Source organism: Myotis nattereri (assembly GCF_964212035.1).
Source record: "Myotis nattereri genome assembly, chromosome: 10".
Taxonomy (NCBI): domain Eukaryota; kingdom Metazoa; phylum Chordata; class Mammalia; order Chiroptera; family Vespertilionidae; genus Myotis; species Myotis nattereri.
In genome coordinates, this window is record NC_138085.1 from 42397869 (window position 1) to 42418733 (window position 20865).

Sequence of the window (20865 nt, forward strand, 5' to 3'; positions counted from 1 at the left end):
CTTACTTTAGTGGCTAGAATTTCTAGAACAATGTTTAAAAATAGTGCCCATTCGTTCCTTGCTCTAGACTTGACTTTAAAGGAATAACTCTAGAATTACTCCATTAAGTATAATCAGGCTATTGGTTTGCAAACTTTTTTCTTCTTTTTCTCCATCACCATTTATTCCCTCTATGCCCTCTTCCACGCCCCCACCCCACCAATCACCACGCTGTTGTTCATGTCCATGAGTTCTTTCTCTCTTTTTTTTCTTTTTTGCTTAATTCCCCCAATTCCTTAACACCCTCCCCCACCACTGGTTTGCAATTTTAAAAAAAAATGTTTTTGTTGGTTTCAGAGAGGAAGGGAGAGGGAGAGAGAGAGACAGAGACAGAGAGAGAGAGAGAGAGAAACATCCATGATGAGAGAGAATCATCAGTTGACCACCTCCTGTACATTCCCTACTGGGGATCAAGCCTGCAACCCGGACATGTGCCCTGACCTGGAATCGAACCATGACCTCCTGGCTCATGGGTTGACGCTCAGCCATTTAGCAACACTGGCTGAACTTGTTTGCAAACTTTTCTAACAAGATTTTATCATTTTTCTAATAATAAAAAAGTTTCCTATGAATTGCTTTTGCTTCTAGATTTGAAATTAGACCAGTGCTACAAAAAAGAAAAAGTAGTCGCAGTGCACTCAGAGGTACCGGATCTGTCTCTTGCTTCAACAGTGTTTGGACAGAACAGACCCAGGGACTCCCCTTCTTCCAGCCTCCAGCCACTTTCCTGCGTCTCATTCAGTCACCGCCTTCAGAACCACCTCCAGGACACTGGTTTTTTCCTACCTTAATTCCTTATTGCTAAACAACCATGAGCTCCCAAATTCATCAGAATTATTCCACCGAAGTGGAGGCTGCGGTCAATCGCCTGGCCAACCTGCATCTGCAGGCCTCCTACACCTACCTCTCTCTGGGCTACTATTTCGACCGTGATGATGTGGCTCTGGAGCGTGTGGGCCACTTCTTCCTCGAGTTGGCAGAGAAGAAGCGCGAGGGTGCTGAGCATCTCTTTAAGTTGCAAAACAAGCGTGGCGGCCGCATTCTCTTCCCGGATGTGAAGAAACCTTCCCAAGCTGTCTGGGGCAAAACTCAGAATGCCATGGAAGCCGCCCTGGCCTTAGAGAAGAACCTGAACCAGGCCCTTTTGGAGCTGCATGCCCTGGGTTCTACCTGTGCAGACCCTCATCTCTGCGACTTCCTGGAGAACCACTTCCTGGATGAGGAGGTGAAACTGATCAAGAAGATGGGCGACCACCTGACTGACATCCGCAGGCTGGCTGCCCCCCAGGCTGGGCTGGGCGAGTATCTCTTCGAAAGGCTCACCCTCAAGCACGACTAGGAGCCTTTGGAGCCCAGAGGCCTTAGAGGCCTCTCTGCATCCCCCTGTTGTCTTTGGCTTTTACTTGAGCCTCTTCCTGAAACTACTAGCCATTGTTTTAACCCAGGGGTCCTCAAACTGTGGCCCGTGGGCCACATGCAAATACAAATATTGTATTTGTTCCCGTTTTGTTTTTTTACTTCAAAATAAGATATGTTCAGTGTGCATAGGAATTTGTTCATAGTTTTTTTTTAAACTATAGTCCGGCCCTCCAACGGTCTGAGGGACAGTGAACTGGCCCCCTGTTTAAAAAGTTTGAGGACCGCTGTTTTAACCACTCCGGAGCCCTCTCCAATGCATTGGACCAAATGAAACAATAAAGTTTTTTGCAGCAAAAAAAAAAAAGTAGTGAAATCTCTTTTTCCTGCTTTGTTTTGCCTTGCTTACTAGATTGTTACTTCTAATACTTAGACCCAAGCAAGAGAATCACCTACTCTGGAAGCTATACTTTAGAGGACCCCACATATCACAAACACATAAGATAATAAATTATTTAAAGAACTCATGAAGCCCTGACCGGTGTGACTCAGTTGGTTGGGCATCAAAATTTTGCTGGTTCAATTCCTGGTCAGAGCAAATGCCTGGGTTTTGGATTCAATGCCTGATAGGGGCATGTAGGAGGTGGCTGATTGAGGTTTCACTCACACATTGATGTTTCTCTCTTCTCTCCTCCTCTCTCTCAAAATCAATAAAAATAATAAAAATATATATTTTAAAAAATGGAATTAAAAAAATACCTCATGGAAATCTTTGTCATTCAGGACCTGATATTCAGTGCCCACTCAGTCCCACTCATAACATCTATTTTTTAAAAAATATATTTTTTATTGATTTCAGAGAGGAAGAGAGGGAGAGAGAGAGAAACATCAATGATGAGAGAGAATCATCTGTTGGATACCTCCTGCACACCCCCTACTGGGGATCAAACCCGCAATCCCAGCATGTGCCCTTGACTGGAATCAAACCCGGGACCTTTCAGTCCTCAGACAGATACTCTATCCACTGAGCCAAACCAGCTAGGGCATAACATCTATTCTTTTTTTTTTTAACATTTTTTTTTAATATATTTTATTGATTTTTTACAGAGAGGAAGGGAGAGAAATAGAGAGTTAGAAACATCGATGAGAGAGAAACATCGATCAGCCGCCTCCTGCACATCTCCTACTGGGGATGTGCCCGCAACCCAGGTACATGCCCTTGACCGGAATCGAACCTGGGACCTTTCAGTCCACAGGCCGACGCTCTATCCACTGAGCCCAACCGGTTTCGGCAACATCTATTTTTATGACAAACTTTCTTCAGGTTCCAGTAACCAGGGCCTCTCATTCTAAGATCTTGCTCTTTCTACTCTATTTTGTTGCTACTCTACATAAGATTCTCTCCTAGAGTATGGAAGATGCAGTGGGAAATCAGCTTCTCTTGTCCTCAAGTTTACAATTCACCAGGAGAGGTAAGACAAACCAGGATATGTCGGTCTCAGAGAGGTATATATTGAGGGCTGTGGTTCCTTTAGAGAAGAAGAAAAAATTCCCAACTATTGGGGAGAAGAGAAGGCTTCACGGAATAGGAAAGGTTTGGGTTGGGCTTTGATTTGGATCAGGGAAAATAGGAGTTAGAGAGGCATGTTAGGCAGAGCAAACAGCCTGAGCAAAGAAGGAGAACATAGTGGTTCAATTTGACACTCAGGGCCTCAGGAAAACTAGAAAATGTGGGAAAGGACAGGGCTGTTTTAATGAGGTCTTGGATGTCAGGTTTTGGATTCTGCATTTTATTCTGGTGAAAATGGTGAACCCCTGAAGACTTTTCAGCCAAGAAAAAGACATGCAGGGAGCTCTGGATTAAAAAGAGGGAAAGGCTGAATCATGGAAACCAGACAGGGAACTAGTTAGTTCAGGAGATACTCGGCCAGGGTGGTGGTAGGGATGGAAATGACACATCTGTGGGACACAGCACGGCTGTAGAATTGATTGAAGTTGACCATTGATTGGCTGTGGAAGGGCAGAGGCATGAGTAAGGAGTCCAAAAACCCCCAAACATTTTTACCCTGGATACTTGGGAAAGGAGTGTTTCATCGGTATAAGCACTGAAGTCAGAAGGGTAAGGTGATGAGGAGGAGTGAGGCAGGTTGGGGTGGGGGTGATGGAATGTTGGAAAATTTCTTTTTTGGACCTTATGAATTGAGTTATTGCAACATCTAGGTAGAAATAACTGGTCAATTGGAAAATCAGTTTTGAAGGTTGGGAGAGAGTTTTAGATTGGGGGTAGGATTTAAGGGACTGTTGTAACTGGTGATACTGGTATTATGGGAATGAAGACATGAAGGACAAAAGAAGACCAAAAGAAAAAGCCTTAGGAGATGTCACCTTTGAGAACTGAGAGGGAGAAGTAGAAGGGGAGTAGCCAGGTAATGGGGAGATCCTTTGTGAGTGACAAACCTGAAGGCAGGGACCAGGTGTCTTACGCTCGTGTTCCCTGAATCCAATACTGTGCCTGTTGTACTACAGGCGCTCAGTGAATGTTTGCTGATTGAATAAACGAATGAATCATAACAGAGAAAATCTATCCAAAAAGGAAAAGGATTTTCAGAGGAAGGTGGTTAATAACATAAATGCTGCTGACAAGAAAAGGGCAATGTTGATAAATAAGAGGCCCTGAGCTTTCTCACTCTTCTTTTTCACGAAGCTCCAGAGATCACAGGAACATGGTCCAGGTCAGGCAGAGGCTGACTGCAGCCCTCAAGTAGGAGGGAACTCTCCAGGGCAGAGGTGGGCTCTCAAGACATTGGGCAGCTGCTGTTGAGAGGACACCAAACGAGGCTGGTACTTTCCGGCCCCACTCCAACCCTCCTTTTCTGTATTATGTAGTGCCAGTGTGTGGGTACTGGGCCCCTCCCTCTGAGTCAGGAAAGAATCATTTCTAATTCTTTGTCTGACTAAAGTGAGGGACCTGTTTTGGTTTCTTGTAATGCTGGACTGCCAGCGAGTTGAGGAAGTAGGAAACACCCTCTTGTAAAATCTGGCCTTATATGGAGTGGGGCAGGTTGACCTCTGAACTTTAAATGAAGGCACCCTCAAGGCTGGCTTCATATGGTAAATATCCTTTTCTGAATGTACAGAAGGCTGGGGGTTTTCCCTCCTAAGGCAGGGGCCTGGAATTGACCCTGATGATGAAAGGCATTTTGTGATGCAATAAAACAGGGTGTGAAGGAAGCGAGGGGAAAAGGGTGAGGCCCAACCTCTCCTCCCCTCCCTAACTAACCACACCATCACTCCCATTTGGGCCCCTGAACCGTTAAGGGTACATGACTTTCTAGAAGCGTATGCAGGAAGACAGAATGGAGTCACCATAGCAAGACAAACTGGCTACCCATGGAAATCCCCATGGTATCAACTCGCCTCAGAGCTTAGTCCGACTGGCACTTAGCCTTACCTCAAGACCCGATTTATTTTTTATTTTTTAATTTTTTTAAAAATATATTTTATTGATTTTTTACAGAGAGGAGGGGAGAGGGATAGAGAGTCAGAAACATCAGTGAGAGAGAAACATCGATTCAGCTGCCTCCTGCACACCCCCCACTGGGGATGTGCCTGCAACCAAGGTACATGCCCTTGGCCGGAATCGAACCTGGGACCTTTCAGTCCGCAGGCCGACGCTCTATCCACTGAGCCAAACCGGTTAGGGCAAGACCCGATTTATTAACTCACAAAGAGTAGATCAGCTCTCTGGAGTCTCAATCATTAATACAGTTCTCAGGCACTGATGTGCATACAGGGATAATATTTTGATCTCCTAACCAATGTTTTTTTCTTCTCAGTTTCCTGTTACCCAGTAACCCTCCCTCCCCTTGAGATGGCTGCACCTTGAGGCATTTTTTTTTGTCCTAAGGCACTGCTGTAGAGCAGAATGCAGCCAATAGAAGACTGAGGACTAAGTTGAGTCTGATTTAGTCTGTTCTCCACCATTAGATCACATTTTCCCAGACTAGGAAATGCATGCTGTCTCAGGGCACAGTCCTGGGCACTTGTGAGGGCTTGCACTTACCCCTTGAGTATTTCCATGCCTGAGAGCACAAAAACAGTAGCAAATAAAAACAACCACGACAGGTTGAGAGAGCAACTTCAGAAAAGAACAAACTTCTTTCCTTCTTTTATGAAAATGGGCCATACATTTTCATTTCACACTAGGCCACACAAATTATGTAGCCGACCCTACTGGCAGATAGAACATTCCAGAAGGAGCTAGCCAGAAGTCTTAAGAATATTCTACGGGTGCCCTAGCCAGTTTGGCTCAGTGGATGGAGCGTTTGGCTTGGCTCATAGGCTGAAGGGTCCTGGGTTCAATTCAGGTCAATGGCAGGTATCTGGGTTGCAGGCTTAATCCCCCACATTTGAGAGTCAACCAATCGATGTGTCTCTCACATCGATTTTTCCCTGTCTCTCCCCTTCTCTTCCACTCTCTAAAAATCAATGGAAAAATATCCTCAGGTAAGGATTTAAAAAAGAGTATTTGGGGGAATTGTGGCTTATGTGAGAATATAAGTTAGCTCTGCCTAAATTTGGAACAATTTTGGGCTATTTCAAGTCATGTGAAATGTCAACCCTAGTGGGAAAGAACTATTAGCATAGCAAATGTGAAATGACCACACATGTGACAAAGGAAAAAAATCAAACTTGTTAGAAAATGTTTATTGGCTGTTCACCTTCGTTTGGAAGAGGAAAAAGGTGGATAGAAAAGGCTGACTAGCCCAGCTGGCGTGGCTCAGTGGTTAAGCAGTGACCTGTGAACCAGAAGGTCACGGTTCGATTCCTTGGTTTCAGGCTTGATCCCCAGTTGGGGGTGTGCAGCCAATCAATGATTCTCCCATCAATTGACGTTTCTGTCTCTCCCTCTCTTCTCTCTGAGATCAATATATATATTTAAAGAAGCCTGATAATTTAAAAAAGAAAGAAAAGGTGTCTTGTTTCTCCTTGAAGCAAGTACTCTTGTTTATCCCAATAATCTGGGATCAGATCTAACTATCAAATCAGAAAAATTTGATTTGAAAGGAGAGTTGATCTCACAGCTTCTTCAATATTGGGTGCCACCAAATTCTGGTTGTTGCCAATTTGTTACTCAACAATGGTACTTATAAAATCCCAGGAGAGTGGAACTCATTTCAAAGGGACTTACTTTTTTTTTTTTAATCATTTCCGCCATGACTGGGTAGTTTGTTTAGTTGTTAAGGCATTCCTGATACATTAAGGTTGCAGTTCGATGCCTGGTCAGGGCACATACAAGAATCAACCAATGCCTGCAAGTGTGGTTCAGTGGTTGAGTATCATCAACCTATGAACCAGGAGGTCATGGTTCAATTCCCGGTCAGGGCACATACCTGGGTTGTGAGCTCGATCCCCAGTGGGGTGTGTGCAGGAGGCAGCCGATCCATCTCTCATCATTGATGTTTCTCTCTCTCTCCATCTACCTTCCTCTCTGAAATCAATAAAAATACAATTTTATTTTTTAAAAAATACATATGTTTATTGATTTCAGAGAGGAAGAGAGAGGGAGAGATAGAAACATCAGTGAAGAGAATCATTGATTGGCTGCCCCCTGCACGCCCCCTACTGGAGTTCAAGCCCAAAACCCAGGCATGTGCCCTTGGCCAAAATCGAACCTGGGACCCTTCAGTCCACAGGCGAATGCTCTATCCACTGAGCCAAACCAGCTAGGGTTAAAAATACATTTTTTTTTTTTAAAAAAAAAGAACCAACCAACGAATGCTCAAGTGGAACAACAAAAATTGATGTTTCTCTCCTTCCCCCCATCTCTTTCCCTCCTTCCCTCTCTCCCCCTTCCTATCCCTCTCTCAAAACAATTAAATATTTTAAAAATCACTTCCGATGTGTCTCCTGTTTTGAATTTCCCATTCATATTTCTCATTTGCAAGCACTTGCTACATATTGAAAATAACATTTTGTTTGTCAGATGTGTTCCAAACAGGTTTTTCCAGTTTGTCCATCCATTGTCTTTTAACTCCGTCCCTCTGGAATGTCTCCAAGCCACATCATCGGATGATAATTCACTAAGTAATCACAATTTACCACTAATAATCAACATTTACTGAACATGTTCTAAGTGCTTCGTGTGCCATTAATCCTCACAATCACCCTATAGATTGAGTACTGTTAGTTCTGTTTTAAAGATGAAACAGATAAAAGGGTAATTTGCCTAGTCACCCAACATAGTAAGGGATGCAATATGATCCCAGACCTGTCTGACACCCAAGCCCCAGGTTCCAAGTCTGTGCTGTCCAATACAGTGGAAAGGTAACTATTAAACACTTGAAATGTGTGGCCAGCCTAGTTTAGAAGACCAAATATGAAAGAAAAGACTAGGAGATATATAAAATTATTAATTTCAATTACGTACTAAAATATTTTTAATACATTGACCTAAGTAAAATATTTTACTGTTTCTTTTTTTTTTTTTTTAATATATTTTTATTGATTTTTTACAGAGAGGAAGAGAGAGAGATAGAGAGTTAGAAACATCGATGAGAGAGAAACATCGATCAGCTGCCTCCTGCACATCTCCCACTGGGGATATGCCCGCAGCCCAGGTACATGCCCTTGACCGGAATCGAACCTGGGACCCTTCAGTCCGCAGGCCGACGCTCTATCCACTGAGCCAAACCGGTTTCGGCACTGTTTCTTTTTTTGAATGTGGCTACTAGAAAATTTAAAATAGTGATCAAGCCCTAGCTGGTTTGGGTCAGTGGATAGAGCGTCAGCCTGCGGACTGAAAGGTCCCGGGTTTGATTCTGATCAAGGGCAGGTACCTTGGTTGCAGGCTCTGGCCCAGGCCCTGGTCCCGGCCCATGCAGGAGGCAACCAATGGAGGTTTTTCTCTTACATCGATATTTCTGTCTTTCCCTCTCTCTTCCACTATCTCAAAATCAATGGAAAAATATCCTCAGGTGAGGATTAAAAAAAATAGTAAATTATATTTCTATTGACAGGACAGTTCTAACCACTTTCCTACACTGCCATCCTTCACTTAGGCCAGTGATGGCGAACCTTTTGAGCTCGGCGTGTCAGCATTTTGAAAAACCCTAAATTAACTCTGGTGCTGTGCCACATATAGAAATTTTTTGATATTTGCAACCATAGTAAAACAAAGATTTATATTTTTGGTATTTATTTTATAAATTTAAATGCCATTTAACAAAGAAAAATCAACCAAAAAAATGAGTTCGCATGTCACCTCTGACACGCGTGTCATAGGTTTGCCATCACTGACTTAGGCGAAGACAGTCTTCATGGCCCCTTGAGTGTTTTCCAATTATATCACACTGTTGGCTTCTAAATTTGTTATGAAACTAAAACCTCCCAGGTTTTAAAAAATTTTTTTTATTTTTAGGTGAATTAAAATCATCCTAGGACCTCACTTCTTTTTTTTTACCAATACAAAAGTTTAACAAAAGTTCAATGTGAAAATGGACAGGACTCGATTTTTATATTGTAGTAAAACAGGTGCTGTGGAGAGGGGACATGGTGAATGCAGCCATTCTTTATACTCATACCAAGGCCTCTAACATGGTGATACTATTTCCTCCTATTACAACCACTAGATGCCTGATGCATGAAATTCATGCAAGAGTAGGCCTTCACAGCCCCAGCTGCAATGGCGGGTCCTCACAGCTCCAGCTTCGTCGGTCATTCAGCTGTTTGGCTATTCCGTTGATTTGCATATCATGCTTTTATTATTATAGGTTCCAATATTCTATTGCCCACCAGTTGCTATCTCCACACTTCATTGATGTGTCACAAGATTCATAAAGGGATCAAATCTCCACAGTATTCCTTGGACATGTCTGCCACCATTTAATTTCAATGATAACTTATTGTTCGTAAATTTTTTTAACTTGGCAGGGTGAGTTTAGCTCATGGTCTAAACGAGCTCAAAGATGGCTCCAAACGGAATTTGTGGCCTCTTATGCTCAGGACCTCACTTTCTTGAATATTCTCAGTCCCCTCCACTCTTTCTCATATATGACGAGGTTTTGTCACCTTGTCATTAACCCCATCTGGATATTCTCCAGGGTATGGCTTGTCCCCCTCAATCCCTCAGTGTGGGAACACAGCCATTGCAGATAACACAGAAAAGTGATGCCCCCAAATTCATTGAGCCAGAGCGTAGAACGATGGTTACCAGAAGTCCAGGCAGAATTATTATTTAATGGGTACAAAGTTTCAGTTTGGAATGATGGAAAAGTTCTGGAGCTGGATAGTGGCCATGGTTGAATGTACTTATGCCACTTTAACTGTACACTTAAAACTGATAAATTTTATGTACATTTAGCAACTTTGTAAAAAGGAGTGAGGTTATAAAACATATTGCAACATAGATGAACCTTGAAGACATTATGCCAAGCAAAATAAGCCTGACACAAAAGGACAAATATTATATGATTCCACTCCCAGGAGATAACTAGAATGTGTAAATTCGTAGACGGGAAGTAGGTCACAGGTTACCAGGGCTGAGGGGAGGGGTCGTAAAGAAAAGGAGGGCGGGCAGAGAGCAATGGTTGGGTTGGATTAGAGCCTTTTAGCACCCGGGACAGATCAGGGCAGTCGGTCTCCGGGAGGTGCGTGCTTGGCCCCAGCGCCCTCCGCCCCAGCGCAGGGGCTTTGTCTGGGCGGAATGCGACGCGGAACAACTGGGTCGGAGATGGTGGCGGGGCCCAGGATCCGGGCCAAGTCCCTCCGCCTCCTCGCTCTGGCCTGTCCCTCAGCTCCGCGCGCCCCGCGCCTGCCCTTTGAGGCGCGGGCGGCGCATTGCGCCCTCCCCCATCGCGCCATCCTCCTTGAACAAAGAGCTCCGAGAAACCCCGCGCGGCGCGCTGCACACGCCCGCGCTGCCGCCCCCGGACTGGAAATAACCGGCCGCGGCGTGGCTGCGGGGTGGCCCCGCCGGCCCGTGCCCGGGGTCCTTCTTGTCTCAGGGTCTTTATCGCCGAGTCTGGGGTCCTGGGTGTTTGGGGTTTTGTTTTGCACTTGGTCCTTTTACTCTGTAAGTATTAAAGATTTTCTCCCTTTTTCTCTTCTTTATCTTCCACTATCCCAATTTTCCCCGTGCCCACGCAATATTAGACACACACACACACACGCGCGCGCGCGCGCGCGCAGTGTTTCCATTTGTTTTCCCAAGTGGCATCGTATAACATACGCCACCCCACATCTTGCTTTTCTAATACATCGTGGACACGCCCAGTCCCAGCTGGGATCCACTCTTTTGAGGGCTGACGATTAATCCACGGCATGAAGACATCTCAGCTCACTTAAGGGTTCTGTCGATTATGCCCTTCCCTTTGTTTCCTGTGCTTTGCCACCATTAACGGTGCCGCCAGGAATATACAGCCCCCAAACCTGGAGCAGTTCCTGTTTTCACCAGGAATGTCCGAGAACTCGTTCTCCTCAGGCCCACGAGCCTTTTGCGGGTCCGACGGGTGTAAATACCGGGGGATGGGCGCCTGCTTTCCACCCAGATGGAACCCACCGGCGCTGCCGTCTCCCTCCTGCCTTCCTCCTCACCATTTCCACCCTGCTGCTACAGAAGACTAGCTTTTTCTCCTCCCTGGCAAGGCTAAGTTCCTGGGGCCCCAGAGCTCTCTCCTCCCACCCCCCACTTCACCCCCGCCCTCTTTTCACCTAACTGCTCCCCCTCACATGTTCCATTTCATCTTCTAAAGCTGCTCACATCTCCCCATCCTAAGGAAAAAAGAATCTGCTACCCCTTTCTTTGTCCTATTGCTTTCCTTCCATTTACTACACAACATGAAAATCATCTTCGAATTATATTGCTGTTAGATGCTATACCCATGGCTCATAATCCAAAGGTACAACATAAACGGGAGAGGTAGCAGGACGTTGTCTGCTCATCACCCATTCTCCTCCCACAAGGCCGAGACTGCTACCACTTTCCTTGTATTTTTCCAGAAGAATGATAGCAATGTATATCTATGTCACAAACAGTAGCAGAAGGTGCACATTGCTCTGGAATGTTGCATTACTTCTTGGAAGTTTGTCTGCTCTGCCTGGCTCCTCACGAGTTTCCCACCCATTCTCCCCTCTGCTCTTCTCACACACTGAAGCTGCTTTCGCTCAGGTCTGCTCCCTTCCTTGAGGCTGTCTCCCCTATCTGATCAAGTGCTGACAGTGCCTCTTTTGCAATATTTATTTCTCCAATTCTTCCTCTTTGTTCCTCTCACTCCACCTTCTTTGGGCCTCCTTTGTCACCTTGCCAAGCCACTGCAGTAGCCTCCTGGCTGTCCCCTCACAAGATCTGGTGGTGATTCCTCAGTTTGCCCCTGGTTGTTGATCCAGTTCCCCACAGCAAATACTCTCCCAAGGAAATGGCCCCTTACTTTTAGGAACTGATAGATTATTGCATGGAAGGAGCCCTGGCCTGGGTGACCAGAGGCCAGGGTAGAATCCAGACCTGCCTGCTCCTTGCCTGGTACTGCCTTCCTCAAATCGTTCCACATCTCTGGTTTCCTTGCCAGATGACTTCCAAGGCCTTCTGGCTCTAGCCTCTGTGAGGATCAATTACAGTTTCACTGCTCCCCCATCTCCACTCCCCGTGCTGGCCCTTTCCTCAGTCAGCCATACTTTCCATTTCTCTCTCACTGTGCCTCTGAGGAGGTCCGATCCTACTCGTTTTTGAAGAGCTGACTTTTAGTTGTGGTTTTCCTCAAAAAGTCTTCCGTGGTTTCCCCAAATGAGAGGAACTGCCTTGTCCTTGCAAGGCATACCCCATAGCACTTTCTCTCCCGTGCTCTAACGGCACTGACCACTCTGCCTTGTGGAGCTGTTCCATACCTGTCCTTCTACCACTGTCCACCTCTCCTCCATCTTCTCTAGCATAGTACTTTCTATAGTACCTGGTAGAGGATATGGCTGTGGGAGTCCCAAGACCTGGACCCCCATTCCCAGCTCTGACATTAAATAATTGTGTTACCTTGAACATGTCATATAGCCTGTTTGAGCCTCAATTTCCCCAAATGTAAAATAAGAATAATAACCTATTTCATGGTGCTGCTGTGTTGATTAGGTAAGATAATATATGACAAAGTGCTTTGTGAACTTTAAAGCTCTCTACAGATGTAGGTAATAATAGTATAGATAAATATTTCTCTGATGCTGGTAAGAGTGATTGCCTTTCCAAAGCAGAATTTAAAAAGAAGGTGGGGAAAATTGTGGAAAATGAGTTTTTTTCTCTAGGGTCTAGTCTTAAAATTTGGGGACTGCATTCTAGTTATCCCTTTTAGATTAATTACCAGGTGGCATTAAATATAATAGTAAAAGTTAGAAATAACCTAATGTTAGATTATGGTTGATGGGAATAACATGTGGTCATTAAAATTATATTTTTTAAAAGATGAAATAAAATAAAATAAAATAAAATAAAATTATATTTTTTGAAGAATATTTAATGTCATGGGAAACAACATAAAAGTTTAAAAAGCATACTAGATCGAGTATGTGGAAGGAAGGTATAGGAGGGGAAGAGGCTTTCCCCACCACTTTCATAGTTTCTTATGAGGCCTCCAAATGAGGCACCTAGTGCCAGAGAACTTGGAATACATTCCAGAGCCTGAGTCCTCCACAAATAGCTCATTCCTTGCCTCCAGGAGTAAAGGATTCAGAACAGATGGACCTGGAGCCTTGTGCCTCAGGGGCGGCCATGCCCTGTCCCAGATCAGGGATAGCCTTTGGCCTGCCTCTGTGTCCCTGTGGCCTGACATACCAGAGTCCTCTCTGCGCTGTTTCTCCTGGCTGTACTGGGAGAAACATAACCTCTATCAAGGGACAAATAGAACTTGTCAGGGCCTGCTTTGACATTGTCCAGAGAGGGTTTACAGGAAAGGCCCACTCTAGCCAAAAAGCAGAATGCAAGTACAAACACTGGAGAACTAAGCTCCAAAAAGAGGGGCCATGGGCTACAAGAGTGAGCAAAAATGAGCCATCACCGCTGGTTGGGAAGCTCAATGGACTCCAGAGAGAAAGTAGCATTTATGCTGGCCATGGAAGGACAGTAGGAATTAGGCAAGTGGAGATATGATCATTAAAGCAAAGCTGTATGCTTATTATCTTACCCACATTTTATACTCTTGGTGGGGGAAGGAGGTGTTTTGTTTAAAGTATCCTTTCCCCCCTTAATTGCAACTTTTATTGTAGAAAATGTGGAAAATAAAAGTCTCCTATAACATTACCAACCTAGAGCAGTGATTCCCAACCCTGGTTGCACATTAGAATCTCCTGGGGAGCTTTTAAGAAATACCATGAACTATCTGTAGAGAGTCTGATTCCTTTGGGATGAGGTGGGGGATCCCAATGTCCACACTCACAGACACACAAACACACACATAAACCCACATGTCCACCCCATCCATGAGCAAACCTTGCCAGTCTATCTTCAGAATATATCCAGGACCTGAACACTGCCTACCATCTCCTGTGCTGTCATCCAAGCCACTGCCTCCTGCCTGGATTATTGATACATCCTCCTGACTAGTTTCTATCTTCAGCTCCCACCTGTCCCCCACGTCTGTTCTCTACATTGCCTTCTCCAGAGCGGTCCTTTAAAAGCATAAGTCAGGTCCCTTCTCTATCGAAAACTCTCCTATGGCTCCACTTCCCACTCAGAGTAAAAGGCAAATTCTTAGAACGGCTACAATGTCCTACATGACCTGACATGGCTACTTCACTGACTTTATCTTCTCATACCACCGACCCCCTTTGCTGTCTGTACTCCAGCCACACTGCCTGTTTGCTGTTTTTCAAATACAAGAATGTTGCTGCCCCAGGGCCTTTGTACTTGCAGCTCTCTCTGCCTAAATTCCTTTGGGAGTTCTCACCTTTCCTTCAGGTCTCTGACAGATGTCAGCCCATCAGAGGGGTCTTCTCTGACCACCCTAAATAAACCTGCAAAGATCCCCTTCTCCCACACTTCCAACGTCTTTTTATCTGCTTTACTTTTTGCTAGGACACTTTTGATCACCACACCTATATCTTTTTTGTTAATCCCAGGCCCCAGACTTAAAGTCTGATAAAGTGTCTCATGAAAACAGCTTTTTCTGCTTCTGTTTCAAACCTCTCTCTCCACTGATATTCATCAGTCCCATTTTCTGCCTTTCCTAGCTCCCAAGACTGCCTTCTCCAAACTCTTCCATCCTCCTGCCTCTTCCTATCAGCTCAGGAAAATGAATTTCCAGACGAGTCATCAGGCTGCCAGTCCCATACATAAGCCAAACTCTAGGCCCAGGCCCGGCTTTGCTAGGGAACTCTGCTATAACTATGCATGTGCTTATTTACTTGTTTATTTATTTTTAACTTTTTACACAAAGATCATAACATTTCTATTGTTGGACAGTTAGGGTGTTTTCCAAGTTTTTACTATTGTAGGCAAGCTTGGACACACCCATGATTACTTCCTTCAGATAACTTATTTGAAGAGGAATTCGTGAGTCAAAGGGTACACGACTTTCAAGGCTTCTGGTGTATAGTGCCAATTTTTCCTTCAGTTTATCTAATTATAGTGCCACCAGCTGTATGTGATTCCTTTTATATTCTTACATCCTTGACAAAACTGGTCTTTAAAAAATATTGGGAGGTAAAAAAAATTTTTTTTGTATTAATTTAATTATTGGTGAAGTGGGACATCTTTTCACCTCTTTCCGTTTTTTCTGAATGATTTACCTCTGCTCTTTTTTCTTCTATTGGGATATTAGACTTTTTATTCTCCTGGGTTTTGTTTGTTTGTTTGTTAATTCTCACCCAAGGTTATTTTTCCATTGATTTTTAGAGAGAGTGGAAGGGGAGGGGGAGAGACAGAGAGAGAGAAACATTGATGTAAGAGAGACACATTGATTGATTGCCTCCCCCATACATCCCAACCAGGGCAAGGGATTGAGCCTGCAACTGAGGTACATGCCCTTGACCAGAATCAAACCCAGGACCCTTAAATCTGTGGGCCGACACTCTATCCATTGAGCCAAACCGACTAGGGCTATTCTCTTAGTTTATAATCAAATTCTGTTTTACACTTTTTAACATAGAAAATTTAGAAATATTTACAAAGTCAAACTTCTAAATCTTTTTTTTTGCTGCTTTTGACTTGGTTTCTTACTTCTAAGCAACAAGTTTTATTTTTATTTATTAATTTTTTAATCCTCATCTGATATGTTTTTATTGATTTTTAGAGAAATAGGGAGGAGAGAGAGAGAGAGAGAGAGAGAAACATTTATGTGAGAGAGAAATATCGATCACTTGGTTGCCTCCTGTATGTTTCCTGACTGGGGATTGAACCTGCAACCTAGGTATGTGCGCTGAGTAGGAATCGAACCTGCAACCTTTAGGTGCATGGGGCGACGCTCCAACCAACTAAGCCACTTGGCCAGGGCTAGATGGCAAGTTTTAAACAGCGCCCATGGTATTCCCTGACAGCTGAGATCTAGTATTAACTGGAGAGGATTATAAACCTAGACTTCCCAGTTCTCAATCTACCTAGCCATGGCTTTCAAACTTTTGTTTTTTACTGTGACTTTAAGTAAAATATACATTTTACATTGCAAACCGCTGCCCACAAAAATATTTATTTAAAAAAATCTTTTAAAATCTTTTACGAAACATTACTTACCCTAACTGCATGTGATATAGTCTGATATTTCCAGTTTGACTAATTCTAATCTATTTCATTTTAAAAAAGAAAAAAGTGTTGGCCTTGACCTGGTAAATTGACTTTAACTCATCAATGGAGATTCAGAGTTTGAAAAGCACAAATTAGAACCATGAAGAGACTGATTTTCTCTCTTCCCAAATCTTACCCACTTCCATGCCACTTTCACTCAACTCTCACTCCAAGGAGATGATGGTGAGGCCAGGAAATCACCAATTTATAGAGATTACTGAAGACCGGTGACAAACACTAAGGCAGAACTAAACTGTGATTGACACCTAACAGTCAAAAGCAAAATCTCTGGCCCTGACCGGTTTGGCTCAGTGGATAGAGCGTCGGCCTGCGGACTGAAGGGTCCTGGGTTCGATTCCGGTCAAGGGCATGTACCTTGGTTGTGGGCACATCCCCAGTGGGCGGGGGGGGGGGGGGGTGCAGTAGGCAGCTGATCGATGTTTCTCTCATCGATGTTTCTAACTCTCTATCCCTTTCCCTTCCTCTCTGTAAAAAATCAATAAAATATATTAAAATAAATAAATAAATAAATAAAAGCAAAATCTCTGGTTTTGGATTTCAAGCCTGAGGTTTGGAATGAGATTCATTATACTTTCATGGTCCTGAAATCCTGACCCAAACTACATATATTCACTTTAATGTAGTCCTATAAAACTCCTCTTGTCTACTGTGTAATCCGGGATTTGGCAACAAATGGTCAACAGGATCTGCTCCAGCTCAGCTGTTCATGCAATTAGAGTCCAAGAAAAAGGTAACATTATTTTTGGGGCAGAGAAACTAATCTGATACATTCTGTAAAGTTATGTTTACACTGGCATGGAGAAGCCAGCTTCTCCTTTAAGGCAGAGGAGAATCATCAGTTAACATACTCTGAAAGAAGGCTGATAACATAAAGGGAAAAAGAAGGGATGAGTCCATTAGAAAGTCCTTATGAGAGATATCAGCCTAGTATTGGGTCAGAAGAACTCAAGTCAAGTCCTCATTCTCTCTGGGATTTCCTAGTATTCTGTTCTAGGTGAAGTCAGAATTCTTCTGTGCCTCATTTTTCTAATCCATAAATGGTTATAATAATAGCAGATTATAGAGAAATGCAATTGAAATAGCAGTAAGGTGCTATGCAGTGGTGGTTACTGTTGCTGTTGATTCACATATAGGCCTCCTGACTTTGAAAGGCTGGCTGAACTACTGGCCATTTAATTTGGTTAGTGATTTGTGTCTATAGCTGAACTCCAGTTAAAGCTAATGGTTCTAATAGCCTTAAATGAGTTTTGGAATTTAGGCCAGGCACCTCTGGTTATTGCTTGTTAGGGGTGGCTGTGCCCAGGCAGATTTTTATACAATGAGCCAAACACACATCTAAATGGAGTCACATAGCCGAAACCGGTTTGGCTCAGTGGATAGAGCGTTGGCCTGCGGACTGAAGGGTCCCGGGTTCGATTCCGGTCAAGGGCATGTACCTGGGTTGCGGGCACATCCCCAGTAGGAGATGTGCAGGAGGCAGCTGGTCGATGTTTCTCTCTCATTGATGTTTCTAACTCTCTATCTCTCTCCCTTCCTCTCTGTAAAAAATCAATAAAATATATTTAAAAAATATATAAATAAATAAATAAATGGAGTCACATACATGGTGAACAATTTTTAAAAAAATATATATATTTTTTCGCCGAAACCGGTTTGGCTCAGTGGATAGAGCGTCGGCCTGCGGACTGAAAGGTCCTGGGTTCGATTCCGGTCAAGGGCATGTGCCTGGGTTGCGTGCACATCCCCAGTAGGAGATGTGCAGGAGGCGGCTGATCGATGTTTCTCTCCCATCGATGTTTCTAACTCTCTATCTCTCTCTCCCTTCCTCCTTGTAAAAAATCAATAAAATATAAGAAAAAAAAATATATATATATATATTTTTATTGATTTCAGAGAGGAAAGGAGAGGGAAAGAGAGATAGAAACATCAATGATGAGAGAGAATCATTGATCAGCTGCCTCTTGCACACCCTCGACCGGGGATTGTGCCTACAACCTAGGCATGTGCCCTGACCAGGCATCGAACCGTGACTTCCGGGTTCATAGGTTGACACTCAACTACTGAGCCAGCTGGACCAATTTCTTTTCTTTTTTAAGACAGTACTTGAGGGTTTCTGGAGAGTGAGCACATTCTGCCAAGCTCCAGAGTAGTCACCCTGGTGCAGTTAAGTTGAATTTTAACTGCACCAAGGGGTCCCCTGAGTTTAAAAATTGCAGATATGTTGCCAAAGTTTGCAACCCCAAATAATGATGAAACTATGAATGGAACAGTATGCAAAGCTGAGGCTGAATTTATAGCTCAGAATACATACAGGGGCTTCTCGGGGTGACAGGGCACTCCTGTTCCCTTCTTCCCTCCGCCAGACAATTTCCTTCTGGGGCACACCTGGGGGTCTGCCTGGCTCACAGGGATTCCCCCTTTTTCTGAGAAGAACTGATAACCCAGGTTGAGGCCCAGTGGCCATGTCCGGGGTCCAGGATTCCATATCTCTGGGCAGAGCTGACTGATAGGGCTATGGACACCTAATCCAGGCAGGCAAACCAGATTCTCTCTCCTGGGAATTTGAAACCTGAACGGAGAGTCTCTGAGCCTGGTCACATGAGCCACTACATTATAAAGAGAAGGTCCCCAGGCTGCCTGATTCGGCCTGTCTCGCCCTGTTTGTTACTCTTCCTTCGGCTCTCTGAGCCAGTCTTCTTCTAGGAATGTCCCAGAATTGCTTTGGAAGAACTAAAAAACAACAACAACAATGAAACAAACCAAAAACCAAACCAAGCCAAGAGAGAAAACCATTTATAAATATTATAGCGTCCAAGAAGTGGCAGCATGCTGAAGCTGAAGAGAGAGCACGGGCTTTTTTCAAAACTCCACACCTAGGGTAGTTTTGAATCTGGCCAGCTGTATAAATTTAGGCACGTTCCCTTTTCTGAGCTTTAATTTCCTGTACTCTGTAATGGAGATCTCCTGTGTCATAAAATGGGTTCTTTATTTAGTCAAGCGACATTTATTTTGGTCACTGAGAGCCTGTTTATGCTTATTTCCTAGTCCCAGGCTACATAACAGATAACTGAAGCTTCTGGAAATTAGTGATATTAAGGCACTTTAAGTATCAATCATTACAACTGAACATTTTATTAAACCAGGAACCCGCTCTTTCTCCATCTTTTTTTGGTTTTATTTTATTTATTTATTTTTTGTTAATCCTCGCACAAGGATATTTTCCCATTGATTTTTGGGGAGAGTGGGAGAGAGAGGGAAAGACAGAGAGAAACATTGATGTGAGAGAAACACATCGACTGGTTGCCTCCTGCACAAGCCCTGATCATGGCCTGGGCTGGAGAGGAGCCTGCAACCAAGGTATGTGCCCTTGACTAGAACCAAGCCTGGGATCCTTTGGTCCACAGGCCGACGCTCTATCCACTGAGCCAAACCGGCTAGGGTATCTTTTGAAGAATAGTTCTAGCCCTAGCTGGTTTGGCTCAGTGGGTAGAGCGTCGGCCTGTGGATTGAAGGGTCCTGGTTTGATTCAGTTAAGGGCACGAACCTTGCTTGCAGGAGTGTGCAGGAGCATGCAGGAGGCAACCAATCAATGTGTCTCTCTCACATCAGTGTTTCTCTCTGTCTCCCCCTCCCTCCCACTCTCTCTAAAAATCAATGGAAAACTAACCTCAGGAGAGGAGTAACAACAACAAAGAAGGAATAGTTTTAATACTTTTCCTCCTCAAAGATGGTTGTAACTACATTCAAAGCAGTCTTAAAAAATTGTGGTGAAATATACATAACATAAAAATTACCACCTTACCATTTCTTTATCTTAACCATTTAAAAAAACTTATTGATTGATTTTAGGGAGAGAGAGAGATTGATTGATTGATTTGTTGTTCCACTTATTTATGCATTTATTGGTTGCTTCTTATATATACCCTGATTGGGGATCAAACCCCGAACCTTGGCATATTGGGCCGACACTCTAACCACTGGACATAACCGGTCAGGGCTTAACTATTTTTAGGTGTACAGTTCAGTGGCCTGAAGTACACTTACATTGTTGTGCAACCATAGAATCCTCTTGTTTTTAATGTGATTTAAAATATTTAATTGCATTTTAATTTAATTTGTATGGTTTACTAAAAATTGACTAAACTATTAATGGTTTACTAAAACAAACAAAAATTGTTTAAACCCTTTGTCAGACCACTTTTCTCTATTTTTCTGGACTGGGAACTGCAGTGACTGTTAGTATGAACTGGGTCAAGTTCTAAGCACTTTTGAGCTCTGCTCCTGGGAATAGTTCTCAGAAGTTAGGGATGGGCTGAAGGGAATTTGGGAATTGTCCTGTCCAAGGGCCTTAATTTACGTGGATTTCTATTCAGGCATCAACCCTTAATGAGGAACTAGAGTGGGTACTAGAGGATGGATGCAGCCAGAGTGGCCAGGCCACTGTCTTTCCCGGTGGACCTCATGGCTGTCCAGAGGGGGACACGACACAGGATGGTAGGGCAGTGGGTTCAGTGGGCTGGGGAGCAGGAGAAAGGTGCAGATTTGCAGAAGAGGAGGTAAAAAATGTAGCCTGGGACCAGATTTTGAAGGGTTTCAAATGACACGGAGAAGAGTTTACATTTTATTTTTCTTCTGGTAATGGAGTCCGTGGGGTGGGAGTGGAACTGAAGTCTGATCTTACACCAGGGAGTAACACT

The 20865-nt window shown here is 43.8% G+C and overlaps 1 protein-coding gene across 1 annotated transcript; it reads left to right on the top strand.

Annotated features, from left to right (window-relative positions):
* Positions 1 to 631: 631 nt before the first annotated feature.
* On the top strand, positions 632 to 1749 carry LOC308526457 (ferritin light chain-like). Its single transcript, XM_081101566.1, has one exon. The coding sequence runs from the start codon at positions 851 to 853 to the stop codon at positions 1376 to 1378; it is 528 nt and encodes a 175-aa protein (XP_080957692.1). The 5' UTR covers positions 632 to 850; the 3' UTR covers positions 1379 to 1749.
* The last annotated feature ends 19116 nt before the right edge of the window (positions 1750 to 20865 follow it).